Raw genomic sequence first — 20,350 nt, forward strand, 5'->3', positions numbered from 1 at the left:
CTCTGTCTCAAAAATAAATAAATAAATAAATAATAAAAAGAAAATGAAATGAGAGGTGGAAGTAGAGTGATCAGGTGCTGAATCTTCCATTGTTGAGGGGAAATGATGACCCAGAATCTAACCATGGGGGAATGAGAGCACCCATACAGATGTTATGGGAGGGCAGAGCCTCTCCTAGAGGGTGGAGTCTCCGTCAATAGAAGTACCAGAGCCAAGGGTGTCACCCGGGAGGTGAGTCAGATAGGAAGAGGATCACATTGTCACTTTTTTTTTTTTTTTCTGAGACAGAGTCTCACCCTGTTGCCCAGGCTGGAGTGCGGTGGCACAATCTTGGCTCACTGCAAGCTCTGCCTCCTGGATTCACGCCATTCTCTTGCCTCAGCCTCCCAAGTAGCTGGGACTACAGGCGCCCGCCACCACGCCCGGCTAATTTTTTGTATTTTTAGTGGAAATGGGGTTTCACCGTGTTAGCCAGGATGGTCTCAATCTCCTGACCTCATGATCCGCCCATCTCGGCCTCCCAAAGTGCTGGGATTACAGAAATGAGCCACCGCGCCCAGCCACACATTGTAACATTTTATTTCCTCTTGAGGGAGGAGTCTGGGTGAGGTTAAGAGATCTGAGATTAAGAAACAAACATTCCTAAGGAAAAGCAAAAGAAAGCTAAGTCATTTTTTATTCATCTCTCCCTTTGCCTAATTCCTTTCAATTCAATTGAGTTCAAAGATTGGTAGAGGAGGTTTTATCTGATGAGGATCTGAAAAACACAGATAAGCCAGATTTGACTCCTGCCTTCAAGTAGCTCACAAGGTAAACTGTGTACGTCAAGATATCAGGTGGGAAAAGATGAGAAAATATGCAGATAACATGAATCTTAGATCTAGATACTTTTCTCCTAAAGAAAATTGCCCGAGTTGAAGTCATTTTTTGGCCTCTCCATTCTCCCTGGGTGGTCCTTAAAGTGTCTGTAAACCTGTGATTCCCAACCTTGGCTGCCCTTTGGAATCACCTGGTCATGTCTTAAATACTGACGCCCGAGTTCCACCCCCAGAGATTCTTGTTTGTTTTGAGATAGGGTCTCACTCTGTTGCCCAGGCTGGAGCACGGTGTTCTGATCACTGCAGCCTCTGCCCCACAGGCCCAAGCAATCCTCCCACCTCACCCTCCCAAGTAGCTAAGACTACAGGTGACCCATTGGGCTCGCCTAATTTTTTTTTTTTTTTTTTTTTGAGACTGAGTGCCTCTCTGTTGCCCAGGCTGGAGTGCAGTGGTGCGATCTGGGCTCACTGCAAACTCTGCCTCCTAGGTTCAAGCGATTCTCCTGCCTCAGCCTCCTGAGTAGCTGGGATTACAGGCATGTGCCACCATACCCGGCTGATTTTTGCAGTTTTAGTGGAGACGGGGTTTCACCATGTTGGCCAGGCTGGTCTTGAACGCCTGACCTCAGGTGATCCACCCACCTCGGCCTCCCACAGTGCTGAGATTATATGTGTGAGCCACCGCGCTCGGCCTAGGCTAATTTTTTTTTTTTTTTTTTTTTGAGATGGAGTCTCGCTCTGTTGCCCAGGCTGGAGTGTGTGGCACAATCTCGGCTCACTGCAAGCTCCGCCTCCCGGGTTCACACCATTCTCTTGCCTCAGCCTCCTGAGTAGCTGGGACTACAGGCGCCCGCCACCACGCCCAGCTAGTTTTTTTGTATTTTTAGTAGAGACGGGATTTCACCGTGTTAGCCAGGATGGTCTCGATCTGGCCTAGGCTAATTTTTAAACTTTTTTGTAGAGATAGGGTCTCACCATATTGCCCAGGCTAGTCTCGAACTCCTGGGCTTAAACGATCCTCCTGCCTCACTTCCCAGAGTGCTGGGATTACAGGTGTGAGCCACTGGCACTGGGCCCAGAGATTCTGATTTAATTGTTTTAGGATGCGACCTGGGCCTTCAGATTTTTCAGTGCTCCCCAGTGGATTCTAATGTGTGACCTGGGGTAAGAACCGTTGCTCCAGGGAATGCCTGAAGCTCTGTTTGGAAACCCACTGCTTTAATCTAACCCAGAGGAAAGAGAGACACCTTTTTGCTACAGTGAGGGATGAACTGATCCGAACCTTGAAAGATATTATAGATAAAATTTGACCAAGTAGAGAGGCAGATGTGAAAAGGGGGAGAACATCATGAGCAAGAGCCTAGATGTGGTCTAAAGCCTCTGAAACTTGTGACAAGCTGCAAACAATTTGGTTTATAATAGGCAGAGATTTGGGAAGGAGGTCTAAGATTTGGGAACAGCTGGGCAAATACCTGGAGGTGGGAATGATGAGCAATTCAGTATGGTTAGAAATTAGAATGAACAGAGAAGCTGGATGATTTTAAATTATGGAAGGTGTTAAAGGCCAGATTAAAATTTTGTAAATAATTGAGTAGGCAATAGGGAACCTTGAAGGGCTTTTGAGCAGTGGAGTTATGAAAGTGTGTTTAGGGAGGCTGATCTGACAATAGTGTGGAGGGAGACTTGAGGTAGGGAGAGGTAGGAAGTAGGGAGACCTGTTGGGAAAGCTGATGCAATAATCCTAATGAGGTAATTTTTCCAGCAAGGGCTGGGGAAAAATTACAGATTCAAAAGACATTGTGGTGGCAGAACTGACTAGGCTTGAGAGCACACCAAAAATAAGGCAGGAGGAAGAGGGAGGAGGCAGCAAATTTCCAGATAAGGAAGAGTGATTGGGAAAACGGTCTATTAACAGAGACAGGGAAGCAGGTTTTCTGTGGCATTTCATCAGTTTGTTTTGGAATGTGTTGATTTTAGAGGACCAGCAAGCATCTTCCACGTGGCTATGATCTGCAGGCACTGGAAAAAACGTCTGCATGTAAAATACAGGTTGGAAAAGCATTTGATTAGCTGAGTTGAGTGAATGAGCTTTTCAAAGGAAAGTCTCAGAGAAGGAAAAAAAATCAGAGACGGACACTTAGGGGAAGGGAGGAGAAAAAGCAAGGAGGGAAGGCAGAGGTGGAATGGTTAGAGGTCTGTGTGGAGGTGGTGGGGGGGTGGTGGAAGGGAGGTAGTATGTTCCTGAACCTGGGTATGTGGGGAATTCAGGGTCAAGGGACAAACATGGAAGGGTTTAGAGAGGCAGAATACTGTGAAAATGCCATTGATTTGGGATCTGGGTAATTGGTTGCCATTTGAGAGAGAGGTTTCAGGAGAATAGGGTGTGGATGCATATTTCAATAAGTCAAGAAATAGTGGGTATGAAAAAAAGACAGATACAGACATATCTCTGATAGCAATATTCTGGCCGCCCCCCCCCCCCCGCCCCTTTTTTTTTGAGACAGAGTTTCGCTCTTGTTGCCCAGGCTGGAGTGCAATGACTTGATCTTGGCTCACTGCAACCTCCACCTCCCAAGTTCAAGCGATTCTCCTGCCTCAGCCTTCCAAGTAGCTGGGACTGCAGGCGCCTGTCACCACGCCCGGCTAATTTTTTTATTTTTAGTACAGATGGGGTTTCACCATGTTGGCCAGGCAGGCTGGTCCCGAACTCCTGACCTCAAGTGATCCGCCTGCCTTGGCCTCCCAAACTGCTGGGATTACAGGTGTTAGCCACCGCGCCCAGCCGTGAATTCTGTTTTTCAAGAAGTTTGGTACGGTAGGCACATTAAATGCGAAACATCCAAGGGAGAACCCATGATATTCACACCTCACCCCACCCTCCTCCCACATCTCCTATCACATTTCCTATCTCAGTGCATGGCTTCCCCTCTAGACTGTAAGCTCCATGAGGTCAGGGGTCACACCTGCTGTCTGGGTGGATGTCTCACCAGCATCCAGCATGGAGTCTGCATGTTGCATAAATGCATAAATTAGGTTAGGACCCTGTCCTGTGGGTGTACAACCAAAGACCCAAGCCCACTGCTGGCACCATCCCCTAATCTCCACTCCCCTCACAAAAGAGGCCTATTGGTTGACCTCAGGATAGGAAAGGGCAACTAGTCCCAGGGAGACTTGAGAGGCCATTGACCTCCTCCCTGGGCTCCCACAGCAATCTGCTCTCTTTGCCTTTCCTATACCCCCTACAGTCCAGCATGTGGGGCTCTAATCCAAGTTGTCTGCCACCCTCCAGCCCACAGTCAGGAACAGCTATGGGCAGCTGGCATCTCTTCTTGGCCCCCATCACTCTATCCTTGACCAGCTTCTTCACCATGGTCTGCCCTCTCTGTCCTCCTGTCTTCCTGGAGTTCTGGGGATAGTAGGGAATGGAAAAGGGGTACTGGGGAAATAAAGCCTCACTGAGAAAATAAAGCCTCACTGAGAATAGACCCCAAGGTCTTCCTTGGTGGATTCCCAGGGAACTCCCCTCCCTCCCCCATATTCATGTGTCTCTCTGGCGATCTGGGAATCTGTCTCCCTCACGTTAGTCTCTGTCGGGTTTTCTTTTTTTTCCTTGGGAGAGGAGATGAAGGGAAGTGAAAGGGGGAACCAAAACGGGGGAGGGTCTTTGCGGGGCCGCAGTCTTTGGAATTGCGGGCGATAAATCAACTAAGTCTCTTTAATATTGTCTTTCAGAAGTTCACACACACTCACACACAGATCAGAACAAGGCGGGGCCGCCGAGGGGAGCGGGGAGCGGGGACTTGGGAGGTCCATAGCCTGGATTCCCTTCTGCCCGGCTGCCCAGGGGCTGGGGTGGGTGGAAGGGAGTATTTACAGAGCGTTTACAGGCAGGTTTCTTATCCCAGGGAGAAGGGTCCTACACCAGGAACTTCCCAAATGTCCTTAAAAAAACAAAAGGAAAGGTTCTGGGATTAGCAAGAAAATAGGCAGAGACCTGGGTGGAGGAGGGACAAAAATGTACTTGCAAAAAACAGGAGTGTGGGGGCCTTACTACCCTAGGGCTCTGTCCTTTTGCCGGAAGAAAGGGAGGGGTCTGTCCGTCTGTGGGTGAAGCCTGGAGCCACAAACCCAATCACTGGACTGAATCACCCCGCGGAGAAGAAAAGAAGGCGGAGCCTGCCGACCTGGAGGCGGGGTTTTGTCAGAGCTGGGGCGGAGCTTATAGAGGAGGCGGGGTTTTAGGGACCAAACCGAGGTTGCTCGGTTGGGGGCGCTACACTTTGAGGGTGAGGGGGCCTGGAGCGACTGAGGGTCCCGCGTTTGGCTGGGATCCCGGAAAGCGGCGTCCCTGGGGGTGTGGGTTTTGGAGGGGTTCCTGAGGAACTGGATTCGGAGCTTGCTCGCAAGGCGAGACGTTCCGTGGAGGCGGAGTTTACGATGTAGCCAAGTCTGACGGCCCCAGAAACGGGTGTGCAGGGCGCCCATTGGGTCCGCGGTATGACTGCAGAAAGAGCCTGGGAGATCGAGGGGCGCAGAGTGGGGCCGGACCGGGGGTGTTTTTAGGGATCCCAGTAGTTCTCGTGGTGCTGCGCGGCGATGATGATGACTACAGTGAGGATGGTACAGAGCACCATGGCCGCGATGCCCACGGCCAGGGAGATGAAGGAGAAGTTCCGGGCCTCGCGTGAAGCGATCTCGGCCGACACCATGTCTCCGCGGGCCAAGGCCGTGCGCACCTACGGAGGAGGGGTGGGGGAAGGAGGTCAAAGAACTGCGGCCTCGTTCGAACGCCTCAGCCTTTCTCTAAGATGGTCCCCAGAACGCCCAGAACTCCCTGTCCCCGCCCCCAAACCGAGTATGCCCCTGCCCCCTACCTGCACGGCCTTGAAGATAGCAATGATGCCAGTAGGCCAGAAGCAACAGATGGTGGTCAGCACCGCGATGGGCATGTAGTCGTGTGGCGGGCGCCTCGGCTCCAGTAGGGCCAGCCCTGGGCCCTGGGGCGGCGGGGGGAGAGTGGAGGTCACTCCTGTCCCCCCCGGGGTCCCGCCTGCATATGGCTGTGGAAGGAAATTTGGGGGGAAGGGGCATCACTCCGACCCTCTCCAAGCCTACCAGCGTTGGGCGGCTGGCAGAGTGGCTTTAAAAGCACAATTTTTACCTATGGCTTCTCAAAATGAAGCACCCATTACCCTTCCAGGACACCCATAAATTCCACCTAAGCCCCTCTCCTCCCTTCCTTGCTTCATTAACCACCATATTCTTGGGCTTTCTACATTCTCTCCTGCAAGGTATGGTCCCACTGGGGCTGTCCTGGCCTCACGTCAGACCTTGTTTCTTCCCTCCAGACACCTACCAGGCCTCCCCTACCCACTTAGTCCCAGGCTTCTCCCACATCCCTCTTGGTTCCCAGCTTCCATTCCCTCCCCTCCCTCGCCAGGCGGTTTCCTACTTTCAGACCTCCTCTGAACCTCTAGGCTCCGATCCCCCTCCCAGGCCCTGACTTTGGGCACCAGTAGACTCCTACTCCTGGGTCTCTCCCTAGTCCTTCCTGTCTCAGGCTCCCTTCTTTCTAGGGCTTGTCCCGGGAACACTACCTGTTCCCTGCCCTTGTTCCTCTATCCTACCAGCCCCCAGCGTATCCCCAATTTCAAGTCCTGTATCGCGCCCCACTCTTTCCCATGCCCCTGTCTGCCCGGCACTCACCGTGCCCACCGGGTAGACCGGCACGTAAGCAGTGCAGGGCTGCAGCTGCAGGGGGTATCCGGGCGCTACGTAGCCCCCCAGCGGCAGCGTGCCCACAGTCCCCGCGTGCGTGGGCACCACGAAGCCGGGGGCCTGAGCAGTCTGGGCTGGCGCTGGCGGGGGCGGGGCGGCGGCAGCGGGCGGAGGCGGGGGAAGTGGGCCCTCGAAGCGAGTCTCCTGCAGGTAAGGGTCGGGTGGCATGCGGGGCAAGGTAGCGCAGCCGGGTGGGGGTGCCCCGGCAGCAGGGCCGGGAGGGGCGTGGTGGGGGGGCCTCGGCAGCGTGGCGGAGGAGGAGGGACCGCGCTGAGCGGTGGCCGCGGAAGAGGCCAGGCCCCCTGCCCCTAAGCGCGGGAGGGTGGCGGTGCCAGACTGATGGTAGTGGTGGTGGTGGTGATGGTGTGAGGAAGGGGCTGCCTGTGGCGGTGGGGCTGGGGGTTCGGCTGGAGGCTGAGGGGCATTGTAGGGCGGTGGAGAAGTGTGAGGGACTGAGTCTGGGAGTCCTGGGGGAGGTGAGTGGAGGAGAGTATAAGACGAAAGATGACACAGTGATGAGTTGAGGAGGGGGTAAGGGGAAACACAGCCGGTCAGGGATGGAGAAAGATAATGGGAGAGACACACAGAGAGAGACGGGTGAGAAACCATCTCTAATTTGAGGGGGCAAGAGAGGGGCTGTATCTAGGCCATCTGCCCCCCTCCTTCTTCCTTCCAATCTAGTTTTGAGGTCACAACTCTGGTCTGCTTCTTTTCTGTCTTTTTCATCACCATGCACCCAGCTCTCACCTGCAGACCCAATCCCCTCTCCTTTGCTATAGCTGCCTTTGGGCTGGCCTATCCGAGCTAGTCCTGTGTGTGCGTATGCATAGACATGCAACCCTGTGTTAATATGTGCTCAATTCAACAGTTGTATAAACACATGTGGGATGACATGTGTTCCACTCTGCTGTTCCTTCAGTGGGGGGAGGAGTGCCCCAGCCTCTGTGAGAATCTCGGGACCTCTTTTAGGGCAGATTAAGAAGAGCCCTCTGGATTTTGCTCCCTTGACAACCCCCATCTGGTCATGTCTCCATATTTCCCCACAGGATGTCTCCATGCCAGCCAGTGATTGTCCATCTGTCACTCCCAATGATGCCATCCCTGCAGAACCTGGCTGTAGCTCCTTCACCTTCTCAACCTACCCCCCTGCCCATGTTGTTGGCAAGGGGCAGAGGCTGCGACTGGAAAGAGGAAAGGAAGAGAAAGGGGGAGACAGAAAGAAGAGGAGGACTGGGGGAGTGTTGAGAGCTGGAGAGAAGGGAAATGAAATAGAACCACAGCTGAGGACGGGTAAGGGAGGGGGTTGGGGCAAGGGGGACGGAGAGTCTGGAGACAGTGGAGGGAGTGGGAGGTTTTGTTATTGTTTTTACCTGACTTTTCGGATGACATGCCTGCGGTCTCGCTGGGACAGGGTCTCTGCAGCCGGAGTAGGGGTCCTTGGCCGGTGCTGGAGTCTGGGTGCTGGATGGCGCAGCCGGCAGCAGCGCAGAGATGGAGAGATGAAGGCAGCGGCGGGGGGGCGGGGGGGGGGGCGGGCGGAGGGAGAGCGGGGAGGGGGGGAGCTTAAAGGGACCGAGGCGAGGGAGGGGGAGCGCTTCAGACGTTTCCCACTCGGTCTCTCTCTGCTCTCGGACCACCTCTCTCCTCCTCTCACCCCGGCATTCAAGCCCCCAGTTTGGGCTCCTTTGGAGTTGTCATGGAAACACGGAGGCTAGACCAGGCGAGGCGGGTGGGACTAAGGAAAGGAAGGAGGGAGAGAGAACTCTCTGGAGTCTCCCCCTCCAAGACTCACTTAGTGATTGTATTGTGGGAGGAAGTGAACAGGTTCTCAGTGGAGTTAATAACCCAGGTGCCTCCAGAGGCAGGTCGTCTCCCCCTCTTAGCTCCCTGCAAGTTGCCAGGGTCTTCTCCCAAATCCTTGGCCCCAGTTTCCTCCTCTTTAGAAGAGATAAATACTTGTGTGTGAGAGAGAATTGTGCAGAGTTCAGAACTGCGATGGTCTGAAAAGTTCCCAGGGTATGGTGAACCTGCCAACCTAGCAGTAAAGAGGGAGGCCCAGGTCTGTAATTCAGGGGGAGCTGGGCCTTGGAGGGAAAGGGAGAGAGAGTTTGGGCGGTGTGCATACATACCTTCTTCCTCCAGGACTAAGGAGCTGAAGCTCTTTTGGAGGGGGTAGGGGGTATGACTTAACTGCTCATTTCTGGCAGCTCTGTTGGTAATGTGTGCTTGTTCCCCCACTTTCCCTTTGCTTTTGAGGCTGCTTAGAGTCTCTGGGCCGGTCAATGTTCAGATCCATTCCCTAAACCCCCCTACTCCCACCCACCACCTCCCACCAAGACGCATCTCCACCTCCTGAGTCGACCTGCGGTACAGCGTTATTAGTCTTTTTATTTGCTTATTGCATCTTGGGAGCGCGTGGGTGGGTGAAGGGAGCGAGGATAGGAAGTCTATGGAGATTTACACCAGTTTTTTTTTTTTTTAAACAAAAACATAGCCAGATAATCATTATTCTTCCCTTACGTCCCCCCAGCCCCCACCTGGGGCAGTCGCTCTCCCGGCTGCGTCCCTTTTCGTCCATGTCCTAGCGGAGACTACAGAGCAGTACAGAGGCTCTCGCTGAAACCAGTCCCAGGCTCCAGAGAGTCAGATCACGGTTTCACACCAGTCGTTCTGGTCACTTAGGCGTTCGCGTGAGCCCTCAACCCCTTACCGCCACGCCATCGTCACTCTGCACCATTCTGAGCGCAAAAATGGTTTGACTGAGACAAATTTAGACCAAGCAATGACCTTGTAAACAGAGAGAGGGGCTCAGACATGCTGATAAATCCTTATCTCTAGAGAAACGTTTTTAAATGCTAAGTAAAAGCCCTAACAAGTAAAAGCCCTGAGGCACTAGGGTGTCGGGTAGGGGTCACAGGCGGAGAGATGGGGCGCCTGGGGGTCTCGGTAGGGAGCCACCCACAGATAACTCAGAGAGCCAGATTCTAGGGGTCGCTCACGTTGAAAGACTGGTCGAAATTACGCGGGCATGAGTCAGCGCATCCCTACGCGCCCTCCGCCCCTTGAGGGTGGGTCGCTTATAGGGAGGGGAGTAGAGTAGGGCAGGAGAAACTGGGCCAGGCTGCACTTAGCTCAAGGGGCCTCGAGGACTCTCCGCGTCTCTGGAGACAAGGGCACTACACGCACTTCAGAATGAAGAGTTGTAAGTCGCTGACCTGGGGCGGACTGGAGGGTGGGGTGGGGGTGGGTGTTGAGGGGCACGCCTGGACTGGCATCAGCCCTCCAGGCCACCCTGCCACTCACCCAGCACACGGCAGAATGCAGAGGACTACCTTTCCCTAGTTCGCCCCCTGGCCGCCCCTTGGGGAATGAAAACTTCGTGTTCTGCTGCGGAGCCAGACGCCTGTATGGGGAAGTGGGGAGAATCAAGGCGGGGAAATCGGACCTTTGGGTCGCTGGGGGCAACGAAGCCTGGAGAGGCCTTCTTCCCATTCCCAGAATATGTTTGCTGCTTTTTCCTCTCCCCACTGGCCTAAATGGATCGCTCCGCCTATTTCCTCCCCAGCACCTAGGGCGCAATGGAATATTCCATTGCCCCTCCTGTCCTGGGTCTGTGTTGCGGGGAACGCTCGCGCGGTTGCCAGAGAAAGCCCCGGACGTGACGGATTTGTGCGCCCCCAAGCAGCCCGCCCTTCCCCCTCCCATCCGTCATTCCCCTGCGCTCTCTTTCGTCACCCTTCCCCCACCCCGTGGGTTCCAGACTTGGGATAAGCAAACAGCGGGTTGAGCGAGGCCTACGGACCCAGGCCAGGTGGGAGTTTGCACTCTTCAAGGGTCCTGGGCTGCTGCTCAGGGGTATTACAGAACTCCGCGTTGTTCATGGCTGGGGCGATGCATTAGGAAGATCCTGGACCTAGGGAACAAGTCCCCCGAACGCTGAGTTGGGGGCGGGACTTCGGGTGCGCGTTGGTGCGTCAACGTGGTGGGGGGGTGTGTTTGTAGGGAGAGGGCTGGAGTAAGTTAAAAGTAGGCTGTTTTGTGACACGGACCTGGTGTGGAAGCGAGAGGAGGTGGCTTGATTGCCGGGCGTCTGTTCCGAGGGAGGAGGGTGTTGCCATCTCCCTCACAGGCCCTTATCACCCCTTTCTCAGGCGGGAGCATGCTGGGGCTCTGGAGGCAGCGGCTCCCCGCGGCGTGGGTCCTGCCCTTGTTGCCTTTCCTGCCGCTGCTGTTGCTTGCAGCCCCCGCGCCCCACCGCGCGTCCTACAAGCCGGTCATCGTGGTGCATGGGCTCTTCGACAGCTCGTACAGCTTCCGCCACCTGCTGGAATACATCAATGAGGTCTGGCAGGGGACACCTGGGTGCAGGGCGTTAGAGGCGTCTACTGTGGCAGGGGAGGGAGAGCGGGGAACTGAAAGCCACCCCTCTGGGCCTGCCCAGTTCCTCAGGGAGCTGGTGCTGGCGTGGGGGAGAGTTGGGGGACGGGATCCCTGGTTCTAGCAGGGTACAATAGACCTGTGGACGCGGGCCAGGGGGTGGCGTGTGGGAGCTTCTTAGCCTATCCCCGGTGGCTGCATTGCCCCCTTCCCACAGACACACCCCGGGACTGTGGTGACAGTGCTCGATCTCTTCGATGGGAGAGAGAGCTTGCGACCCCTGTGGGAACAGGTGCAAGGGTTCCGAGAGGCTGTGGTCCCCATCATGGCAAAGGCCCCTCAAGGGGTGCATCTCATCTGCTACTCGCAGGGTAGGCGACTCCCCTGCCCCTAACTCCTAAGCCCTATCTGAGGCTTGATCCTTATCTGAGGGACACTTCCTAATGTCCCTTTTTCTGAACCACATTGCTCCAGGCACAACCCTGGTACCTGAGCCCCTCCTTTCTGACTTCCCTCAGCACCTGGGTCTCATCTCTGTCTTGAACGGGAGGGAGGCTCCCTACACTGCTGCCCCTTTGTTTCCTATTACCCATGGTTCTTGGACATAAGGGCTAATGGGGCAGGTAAAAACATCCTAGAATTAGAGGCAGGAGGCCCAGCATCTAATTTGGGCTCAGTCACTTATATGATGTGTGACCTTTTGGCACAGGGTGTGCCTTCCGTAAGCCTCAGTCTCCTTTATGTACAGTGTGTGTCTGTGTGTGTCTGTGTATGTGTGTGTGGTGGTGGGGGTAGGGGGTGCTGCTGGCTTTGCTGTCCTTAAGTGCTTGCCCAGTGTGGTGTTCTGCCTACAGGGGGCCTTGTGTGCCGGGCTCTGCTTTCTGTCATGGATGATCACAATGTGGATTCTTTCATCTCCCTCTCCTCTCCACAGATGGGACAGTATGGAGGTGAGTGGGCACTAGACTCCATAGAATGCCCTGAGTTTTGGGGGAACAGAGGTTTATGGTCACTTAGCACTGCCATTCTCTTGCCAGACACGGACTACTTGAAGTGGCTCTTCCCCACCTCCATGCGGTCTAACCTCTATCGGATCTGCTACAGCCCCTGGGGCCAGGAATTCTCCATCTGCAACTACTGGCATGGTGAGTGGGGATGCTGAACTGTGGTTTCCATGGATCAGGTCAGTTGCTTCCACCTCTGCTACAACCAATAGCAGTGATGACAATAAAGATAACTTACATTTATTGAGTTATTTGAACAGGCTCTGTTCAGAATTTTTTTTTTTTTTTTGAGATGGAGTCTTGTTCTGTTGCCCAGGCTGGAGTGCAGTGCACCATCTCGGCTCACTGCAACCTCCGCCTCCCAGGTTCAAGCAATCCTCCTGCCTCAGTCCCCCTAGTAGCTGGGATTACAGGCAGGTGCCATCATGCCCGGCTAAGTTTTGTATTTTAAGTAGAGATGGAGTTTCGCCGTGTTGGCCAGGCTGGTCTCGAGCTCCTGACCTCGGGTGATCCACTCGCCTCGGCCTCCCAAAGTGCTGGGATTACAGGTGTGAACCATTGCCCCTGGCCCAGAATGTTTTAAGTGTGTCATCTTATTGCCTTAGAAGGTTTAGTCTGATGTGGGAGTTAGCAAACCTTGTCTATAAAGGGCCAGAGAGTAAATATTTTTGACCTTGTAGGACATATAGTCTGTTTCACAACTCCTCAATTCTGCTGTTGTAGTGTGAAAACAGCCGTGTACCATATGTGAATGAATGTGCCTGTGTTCCAATAAAACTTCATTTACAAAAACAAGTAGCAGGCTGGATTTGGCCCTTTGGTCACAGTTGCCAACCTCTAGACCAGACCATGGGGCCAGAATACTTGGGTTTGAATCTTGACCCTATTGGGTGCCTTTGGGCAAGTTACTTAACCATGCTGTTACTCAGTTTTCCTTATCTGTAAAGTATTATAGCATGTACTTCACCAGGTGCTTGTAAGGATTAAATAAATAAATGAATGCAATGTACTTTGAATAGTACCTGGCTCATATAGTAGATACTAGATAAAAGTACTTGCTATTGCCAGGTGTGGTGGCTCACACCTGTAATCCCAATATCTTGGGAGGTGGAGGTGGGCGTATCACCTGAGGTCGGGTTCGAGACCAGCCTGGCCAACATGGTGAAACCCCATCTCTACTAAAAATACAAAAAAAATTAGCTGAATGTGGGCACATGCTTGTAATCCCAGCTACTCGGGATGCTGAGTCAGGAGAATTGCTTGAACCCGGGAGGCAGATGTTGCAGTGAGCAGAGATCGTGCCACTGCACTTCAGCCTGGGTGACAGAGTGAGATTTCGTCTAAAAAAAAAAAAAGTACTTTACTTGTTACTATGTTTACAGTTGTTATCACTACTATTATTATTTGGAGATGGAGTCTCACTGTGTCTCCCAGGATGGAGTGCAGTGGTGCAGTCTCGGCTCACTGTAACCTCCACCTCCTGGGTTCAAGTGATTCCAGCGCCCCGAGTAGTTGGGATTACAGGCATGCACTGCCACGCCTGGCTAACTTTTGTATTTTTAGTAGAGACAGGGTTTTGCCATGTTAGCCAGGCTGGTCTCAAACTCCCGACTTCAAATGATCCACCTGCCTCGACCTCCCAAAGTGCTGGGATTACAGGCGTGAGCCACCACACCTGGCCCACATTATCACTACTATTTTATTACTATCCACCTTGACTATTGCTGCAGCTTCCTTATTGGGCTTTTCACCACCAGTCTTGCCTCCCTTTTCTGCTTCTTTTTCTAACTGCCGTTTGTACCCAGATCCCCACCATGATGACTTGTACCTCAATGCCAGCAGCTTCCTGGCCCTGATCAATGGGGAAAGAGACCATCCCAATGCCACAGGTGAGAATTCAGGCTCCTACCTGTGTTGCTTTTTCTGCTTCTTTGACTCCCTATGTCTCCCTCTCCAACCTGGCCTGACCTCTGTGGCTGACTCAGCCTCTCTTCTTCCCATCCTACAGTATGGCGGAAGAACTTTCTTCGTGTGGGCCACCTGGTGCTGATTGGGGGCCCTGATGATGGTGTTATTACTCCCTGGCAGTCCAGGTAATAAGGGATTGTGTGGCCTGAAGATTGGCTAAAGACATCCCCCAACCCCAATTGGTCTTTATCTCATGCCTAAACTGGCCTGCTCCTTCCACTGTTCAGTTAGTGCTCCTCCCCCCCATTCATCATGTCACCCAAGACCAAAACCTGGGAGTCATATCCCAACCCCTTGTATCAAGCCAGTCACTAAGTCCTGCTGACTCTTCTCCTCTCCATTCCTATCACCCCCTCCCCCACTTTATAAAAACTTTTAATTTTGAAATTCTTATAGATTCATAGGAAATTGCAAAGATAGTATAGAGACGCCCTTCACCCAGCTTCCCCCAGTGGTTGCATCCTATGTAATTATAGCACAGTATCAAAACCAGGAAATTCACATTGGTTCAATGTGTGTATGTAGTTCTATACCATTTTATCACATTTCCTACCACCTCTTTACTTACCTGGACTATTATAACAGCCTCCAGCTTTGTCCCCTCCATCCTGCTCCTTAGAAAAAAATCCATGGCTCCATGAAACTATGTGCTTGCCTGTGTTATAGGTCACCATGTGTGATCTGTAATGTCACCTGAGCTACTTGAATCACTCAACAAATATTTATTCAACATTATGGGCACAGGCTTGTTCTGGGCCCTGGGGATGCAGTGGTAAATAAAAGAGAAGTCCCTAATGTTATGTAGCTTATATTCTAGTTTGTAAGACAGTTGATACATATATACAAATATATATGTCTGGTAATGAGGCAGGAAAGGATTAGAGGATGACCGGGGCCTAGTTTCAATAGTGGCCGAAGAAGTCCTCCTGGAAAAGTCACCATTCAATTAGAGACTGAAGAAAGTGAAGGAGGGAGTTGTGCTCTGGGTGGAAGAACCCCCCAGGGAGAAGATCTGGCACCCGCAGAGGCCCTGAGGCACGTGTGAGGAATAAGGAGGCCAGCACGGCTAGTGCACAAGGAGCTGGGGAGATGACAGGAGAGGAGCTAAAAGTGGTAGCAGGGGACCAGGCATGTCAAATCTTAGCAGGCCAAGGTAAGGCCCTTGATATTTTTTTCTTTTCTTTTTTGTGATAAAATATACATAACATAAAATTGCCATTTTAACCATTTAAAAATGTACAGTTTCGTGGCATTAAGTATACTCACATTGTTGTAAAACCATCACCCATCAGTAGCATCTATCTCCAGAACTTCTTTTTCCCCAAACTGAAACTGTATACCCATTAAAAAATAGACCGGGTGTGGTGGCTCACGCCTGTAATCCCAGCACTTTGGGAGGCCGAGGCAGTGGATCACCTGAGGTCGGGAGTTCGAGACTAGCCCAACCAACATGGAGGAACCCCGTCTGTACTAAAAATACAAAACTAGCTGGGTGTGGTGATGCATGCATGTAATCCCAGCTACTTGGGAGGCTGAGGCAGGAGAATCGCTTGAACCTGAGAGGCAGAGGTTGCGGTGAGCTGAGATTGCGCCATTGCACTCCAGCCTGGGCAACAAGAGCGAAACTCCATCTCAAAAAAAAAAAAAAAAATATCTATCTATCTATCTATCTATCTATCTATCTATATCTTCATCCCTATTTCCCAACAGTCCTGGTAACCAGGCTTTTGATTTTTTTTAAAATTCTGAGTGAGATGGGAAGGCACTGGACAGTTTTCAGTGAAGGCAGGACATCCCTTACAATATTGTAATAATATAATAGTAAGTGATGAGTTTTATATACATCATGTCATTTCACATCTACCACAACCCTATGAATGATAGTGATAGCTCATGGTTATATAACATTTTTAATGTTCCAAGTCACTGTTTCTTTCTTTTTTTTTTTTTGGAGACAGAGTTTTGCTCTTGTCGCCCAGGCTAGAGTGTAATAGCACAATCTCGGCTCACTGCAACCTCCGCCTCCTGGGTTCAAGCCATTCTCCTGCCACACCTCCCAAGTGGCTGGGACTACAGGCGCCCACCACCACGCCTGGCTAATTTTTAGTATTTCTGGTAGAGACGGGGTTTCACTGTGTTAGCCAGGATGGTCTCGATCTCCTGACCTTGTGATCCGCCTGCTTCGGCCTCCCGAAGTGTTGGGATTACAGGCGTGAGCCACCGCGCCTGGCCAATATATATATATATAGATATATATTTTTTGAGTTGGAGTCTCGCTCGGTTGCCCAGGCTGGAGTGCAGTGGCGTGATCTCAGCTCACTGCAAGCTTTGCCTCCCAGGTTCATGCCATTCTCCTGCCGCAGCCTCCTGAGTCACTGGGACTACAGGCACTCGCCACCACGCCCGACTAATTTTTTTTGTATTTTTAGTAGAGACGGGGTTTCACTGTGTTAGCCAGGATGGTTTTGATCTCCTGACCTCATGATCCACCCACCTTGGCCTCTCAAAGTGCTAGGATTATAGGCGTGAGCCCACGCGCCCGGCCTTGCCTGGTCAATATTTTTTAATTAAAAGATTTTAACTCCATCTGGCTGGGTGCGGTGGCTCACGCCTATAATCCCAGCACTTTGGGAAGCCAAGGCGGGTGGATCACCTGAGGTCAGGAGTTCGAGAACAGCTAGCTAACATGGAGAAACCCCATCTCTACTAAAAATACAAAAATTAGCCGGGCCTGGTGGCGCACGCCTGTAGTTCCAGCTACTCAGGAGACTGAGGCAGGAGAACTGCTTGAAACCAGGAGGTGGAGGTTGCAATGAGCCGACAGGGTGCCACTGCACTCCAGCCTGGGCGACAGAGCAAGGCTCTGTCTCAAAAAAAAAGAAAAAAAAAATTTTAAGACCTTTTTATTTTGAAATAATTTCATACTTAAGAAAAGTTTGCACCTGTAATCCTAGCACTTTGGGAGGCCGAGGCGTGAGCCCAGGGGTTTGAGACCAGCCTGGGCAACATGGCAAAACCCTGTCTTTACCTAAAATACAAAAATTAGCTGGGCGTGGTGGTGTGCCCTTGTAGTCCTAGCTGCTCGGGAGGCTGAGGTACGAGAATTGCTTGAGCCTAGGAGGTCAAGCCTGCAGTGAGCCGAGATCTCGCCATTGCACTCCTGCCTGGGTGACAGAGTAAGACCCTGTCTCAAGAAAAAAAAAAAAAAAGTTACCAAAATAGCAAAAAGCAGTCATTTATACTCCTCACCTAGATTTCGCAAATGTTAACATTTTGTCATGTTTACATTAATATCTTTTTTCTCTAAATATATATACATTTATTTATATATGTTAATGTTATATTTAAATATAAACATAGATTCAAATTTCCCTGAATATGCACTCACAGATTACTCAAATTTTTCCAACTGTCCTTACAGAAAAAAATATACAGTGGAAGATCCAAATCAGGATCTTGAGTTGCATGATTTTGCTATGTCTCTTTAGTATCTTTTTTTTTTTTTTTGAGGTGGAGTTTCACTCTTGTTGCCCAGGCTGGAGTGCAATGGCAAATCTCGGCCCACTGCAACCTCCGCCTGCCAGGTTCAAGTGATTCTCCTGCCTTAGCCTCCCGAGTAGCTGGGATTATAGGCGCCCGCCACCATGCCCAACTAATTTTGTATTTTTAGTAGAGACGGGCTTTCTCCATGTTGGCCAGGCTGGTCTCAAACTCCTGACCTCAGGTGATCCACCCTCCTTGGTCTCCCAAAGTGCTGGGATTACAGGCATGAGCCACCACACCTGGCCGTTTTTTTTTTTTTTTTGAGACAAAGTCTCTGTTGCCAGGCTGGAGTGCAGTGGCGTGATCTCAGCTCACTGCAACCTCTGCCTCCCAAGTTCAAGTGTGCCTCAGCCTCCCGAGTAGCTGGGATTACAGGTATATGCCACCACACCCAGCTAATTTTTATATTTTTAGTAGAGATGGGGTTTCACCATGTTGGCCAGGCTGGTCTCGAACTGCTGACCTCAGGTGATCTGCCCACCTCGGTCTCCCAAAGTGCTGGGATTACAGGCATGAGCCACTGCGCCAGCCCTCTTTAGTATCTTTTAATCTGGAATGGTTTTTAGTCTTTGTCCATGACATTGATATTTTCGAAGCATATTGTTCAGCTGTTGTGTAGAATTTCCCTCAGTGTGAGTTGGATATTTCCTCATGCTTAGATAATAATTTTTTTTTTTTTTTTTTTTTTTTTTGAGATGGAGTCTCATTCTGTTATCCAAGCAGGACGGCAGTGGCGCCATCCCGGCTCACTGCAACCTTTGCGTCCCAGAATCAAGCAATTCTCCTGCCTCTGCCTCCTGAGTAGCTGGGATTACAGGTGCCCACCACGCCCAACTAATTTTGTATTTTTAGTAGAGACAGGGTTTCTCCATGTTGGCCAGGCTGGTCTCGAATTCCTGACCTCAGGTGATCCACCCTCCTCGGCCTCCCAAAGTGCTGGGATTACAGGCTTGAGCCACCACGCCCAGCTAATTTTGTATTTTTAGTAGAGATGGGGTTTCACCATGTTGGCCAGGCTGGTCTTGAACTCCCGACCTCAGGTGATCCGCCGGCCTTGGCCTCCCAAAGTGCTGGGATTACAGGTGTGAGCCACCTCGCCCGGCCGGTAATGCATTTTTGATGGGGTTTCTACAGAAATGAGGTTGTATCTTCAGTGTATCACCTCATGAAGTACATTATATCCAGTAAAGTATTTTTGAGTGTCCTCCCTGCTACCTGTCTCTCCAGTAGGCCTTGGGTTCCTTTGGGACCTTAGCCCACCTTGATTTCTTCCTTTCCTTTTTCCTTTTCTTTTTTCTTTCTTTTTCCTTTCCTTTCCTTTCCTTTTTGAGATGGGGTCCCGCTCTGTCACCCAGGCTGGAGTGCAGTGGTGCGATCTCGACTCAATGCAACCTCCACCTCCCTGGTTCAAGTAATTATCCTGCCTCAGCCTCTTGAGTAGCTGGGCTTACAGGCATCTGCCACCATGCCCAGCTAATTTTTGTATTTTTGGTAGAGATGGGGTTTCACCATTTTGGTCAGGCTGGTCTGGAACTCCTGGCCTCAGGTGATTTGCCTGCCTTGGCCTCCCAAAGTGCTGCAATTACAGGCGTGTGCCACTGCGCCCGGCCAGATTTTCTCCAGCTCTTCTGATAACCTCCCCCCAAATCTCTTTGTAGCTTCTTTGGTTTCTATGATGCAAATGAGACCGTCCTGGAGATGGAGGAGCAACTGGTGAGCCCCCTGGGATTACTTCCCCTTCTAGCCGCTGTCCCACCTTATTCCAGAGCCCTCTCTGTGACTCCTGAGCTGAAGGGTTCACCCTGTGGGGAGGAGGTCCAGGATCCCAGCAGTAACTCACTTTGTCTCTCCTTGTGTCTCTCTTCCATGTTTCCACGCCCCTTCGACCACCTTGAAGGTTTATCTGCGGGATTCTTTTGGGTTGAAGACTCTATTGGCCCGGGGGGCCATAGTGAGGTGTCCAATGGCCGGAATCTCCCACACCACCTGGCACTCCAACCGTACCCTTTATGAGACCTGCATTGAACCTTGGCTCTCCTGAGGATATATTCAGGGGTCCCCAGGAACTCCTCGGTCCAGAGACCAAGTGGTGGCCTTGGAAAGCAGATGTCAGGCTTTGGTGTGCCTGTGACCACCTCATTGCTCCCATATTATCCCCCGTTTTTAGTAGAGACGGGGTTTTAGTAGAGACTTGGCCTCCCAGAACCCCCTTCCTCTGCTCCTCCGTGAATGACAATTCCAGGTCTCCCCTACCTCATGTCCTCTCATTTGGGGGATTGCTCCGTGCTGTCCCTTTCTCTCAAGGCCGAAGTTGGGAAGTGAGAAACCATGTTTTTAACTTGTGGCTGCTTTTGCTGCTGCTGCTCCTCCGTATCTGGCTGTATGGGTGGAGAACCCACCCCCTGCCCACCACAGGGGTCTCCTTCCAGGCCACTCAGGACATTTTTAGCTTCTCTTCTCCCCATGTTCCCTTTTTTCTCTAAAGTCCCCTGTCATCAGCCCTCCCAACTCCTAAGAGGGACTACCCATGAGAGTGGGGTTCTGAGGCTCCCCTATGGGGACAGTTCCGTTCTTGAAGTGTCAGTGTTGGGGAATATCTGTGGCCTATGAGGCCCATCTCAGGTTTGGGGATCCCCCAGTCCCTATGATCAGTGTTGGAGTACCCCCCTGGGAGAGCCTAGTTTCTTTGAGGCCCCAGGCCCTCTTTTAACTACCCTTGAATAGGTGTTATCCCTGTATTTATGGAAATAAAGTTCCATTTCCTCAGTGTGACTTGGCTCATTTCCAGGTGGAGGGGACCTGGCTCCCCAAGGAGGGTGGGGACAGAGCCTGAGGCCTGGGTGCCCAGATGCCTGGTCTAGG

At 51.7% G+C, this 20,350-nt stretch overlaps 2 protein-coding genes across 8 annotated transcripts; one reads left to right on the forward strand and one right to left on the reverse strand.

Moving 5' to 3' along the window:
- Nucleotides 1-4,519: 4,519 nt before the first annotated feature.
- On the reverse strand, nucleotides 4,520-10,546 carry PRRT1 (proline rich transmembrane protein 1). 5 transcript variants are annotated; one of them, XM_054493211.2, is made up of 6 exons: nucleotides 10,399-10,546; nucleotides 9,900-9,999; nucleotides 7,967-9,334; nucleotides 6,525-6,740; nucleotides 5,693-5,878; nucleotides 4,520-5,554 (listed from the first exon to the last, which is right to left on the reverse strand). In XM_054493211.2, exons 3-6 carry the CDS (start codon nucleotides 7,983-7,985, stop codon nucleotides 4,869-4,871), a joined length of 1,107 nt encoding a protein of 368 aa, XP_054349186.1. In that variant the 5' UTR covers nucleotides 7,986-9,334; nucleotides 9,900-9,999; nucleotides 10,399-10,546; the 3' UTR covers nucleotides 4,520-4,868. The 5 variants fall into 5 exon arrangements, with proteins under 5 accessions (XP_054349186.1, XP_063522146.1, XP_054349187.1 ...); XM_063666076.1 differs by lacking the exon at nucleotides 10,399-10,546 and having other exon boundaries at nucleotides 7,967-8,331; nucleotides 9,900-10,128; XM_054493212.2 differs by lacking the exon at nucleotides 10,399-10,546 and having other exon boundaries at nucleotides 9,900-10,128.
- PPT2 (palmitoyl-protein thioesterase 2) lies at nucleotides 7,559-20,260 on the forward strand. Of its 3 annotated transcripts, none has more exons than XM_054493205.2 (9): nucleotides 7,559-7,886; nucleotides 10,748-10,938; nucleotides 11,191-11,344; nucleotides 11,828-11,923; nucleotides 12,011-12,118; nucleotides 13,783-13,866; nucleotides 13,986-14,070; nucleotides 19,147-19,201; nucleotides 19,386-20,260. In XM_054493205.2, exons 1-9 carry the CDS (start codon nucleotides 7,652-7,654, stop codon nucleotides 19,527-19,529), a joined length of 1,152 nt encoding a protein of 383 aa, XP_054349180.1. In that variant the 5' UTR covers nucleotides 7,559-7,651; the 3' UTR covers nucleotides 19,530-20,260. The 3 variants fall into 3 exon arrangements, with proteins under 3 accessions (XP_054349180.1, XP_063522145.1, XP_054349182.1); XM_063666075.1 differs by lacking the exon at nucleotides 7,559-7,886 and adding an exon at nucleotides 9,675-9,798 and having other exon boundaries at nucleotides 13,735-13,866; XM_054493207.2 differs by lacking the exon at nucleotides 7,559-7,886 and adding an exon at nucleotides 9,675-9,798.
- Nucleotides 20,261-20,350: the final 90 nt, after the last annotated feature.

Source organism: Pongo pygmaeus, chromosome 5 (assembly GCF_028885625.2).
Source record: "Pongo pygmaeus isolate AG05252 chromosome 5, NHGRI_mPonPyg2-v2.0_pri, whole genome shotgun sequence".
NCBI lineage: Eukaryota > Metazoa > Chordata > Mammalia > Primates > Hominidae > Pongo > Pongo pygmaeus.

Bases quoted from the DNA above. Each gene is read 5' to 3' on its own strand.
- PRRT1 (XM_054493211.2), bottom strand. The intron at 5,879-6,524 runs GTGAGTGCCGGG...TTCCTTCCACAG, and splicing joins CGGTCTACCCGGTGGGCACG to CCATATGCAGGCGGGACCCC. The intron at 5,555-5,692 runs GTAGGGGGCAGG...CCTCCTCCGTAG, and splicing joins CTATCTTCAAGGCCGTGCAG to GTGCGCACGGCCTTGGCCCG.
- PPT2 (XM_054493205.2), top strand. From the start codon at position 7,652: ATGCCAGCCAGTGATTGTCCATCTGTCACTCCCAATGATGCCATCCCT. The intron at 13,867-13,985 runs GTGAGAATTCAG...CCCATCCTACAG, and splicing joins AGACCATCCCAATGCCACAG to TATGGCGGAAGAACTTTCTT. The intron at 19,202-19,385 runs GTGAGCCCCCTG...ACCACCTTGAAG, and splicing joins TGGAGATGGAGGAGCAACTG to GTTTATCTGCGGGATTCTTT.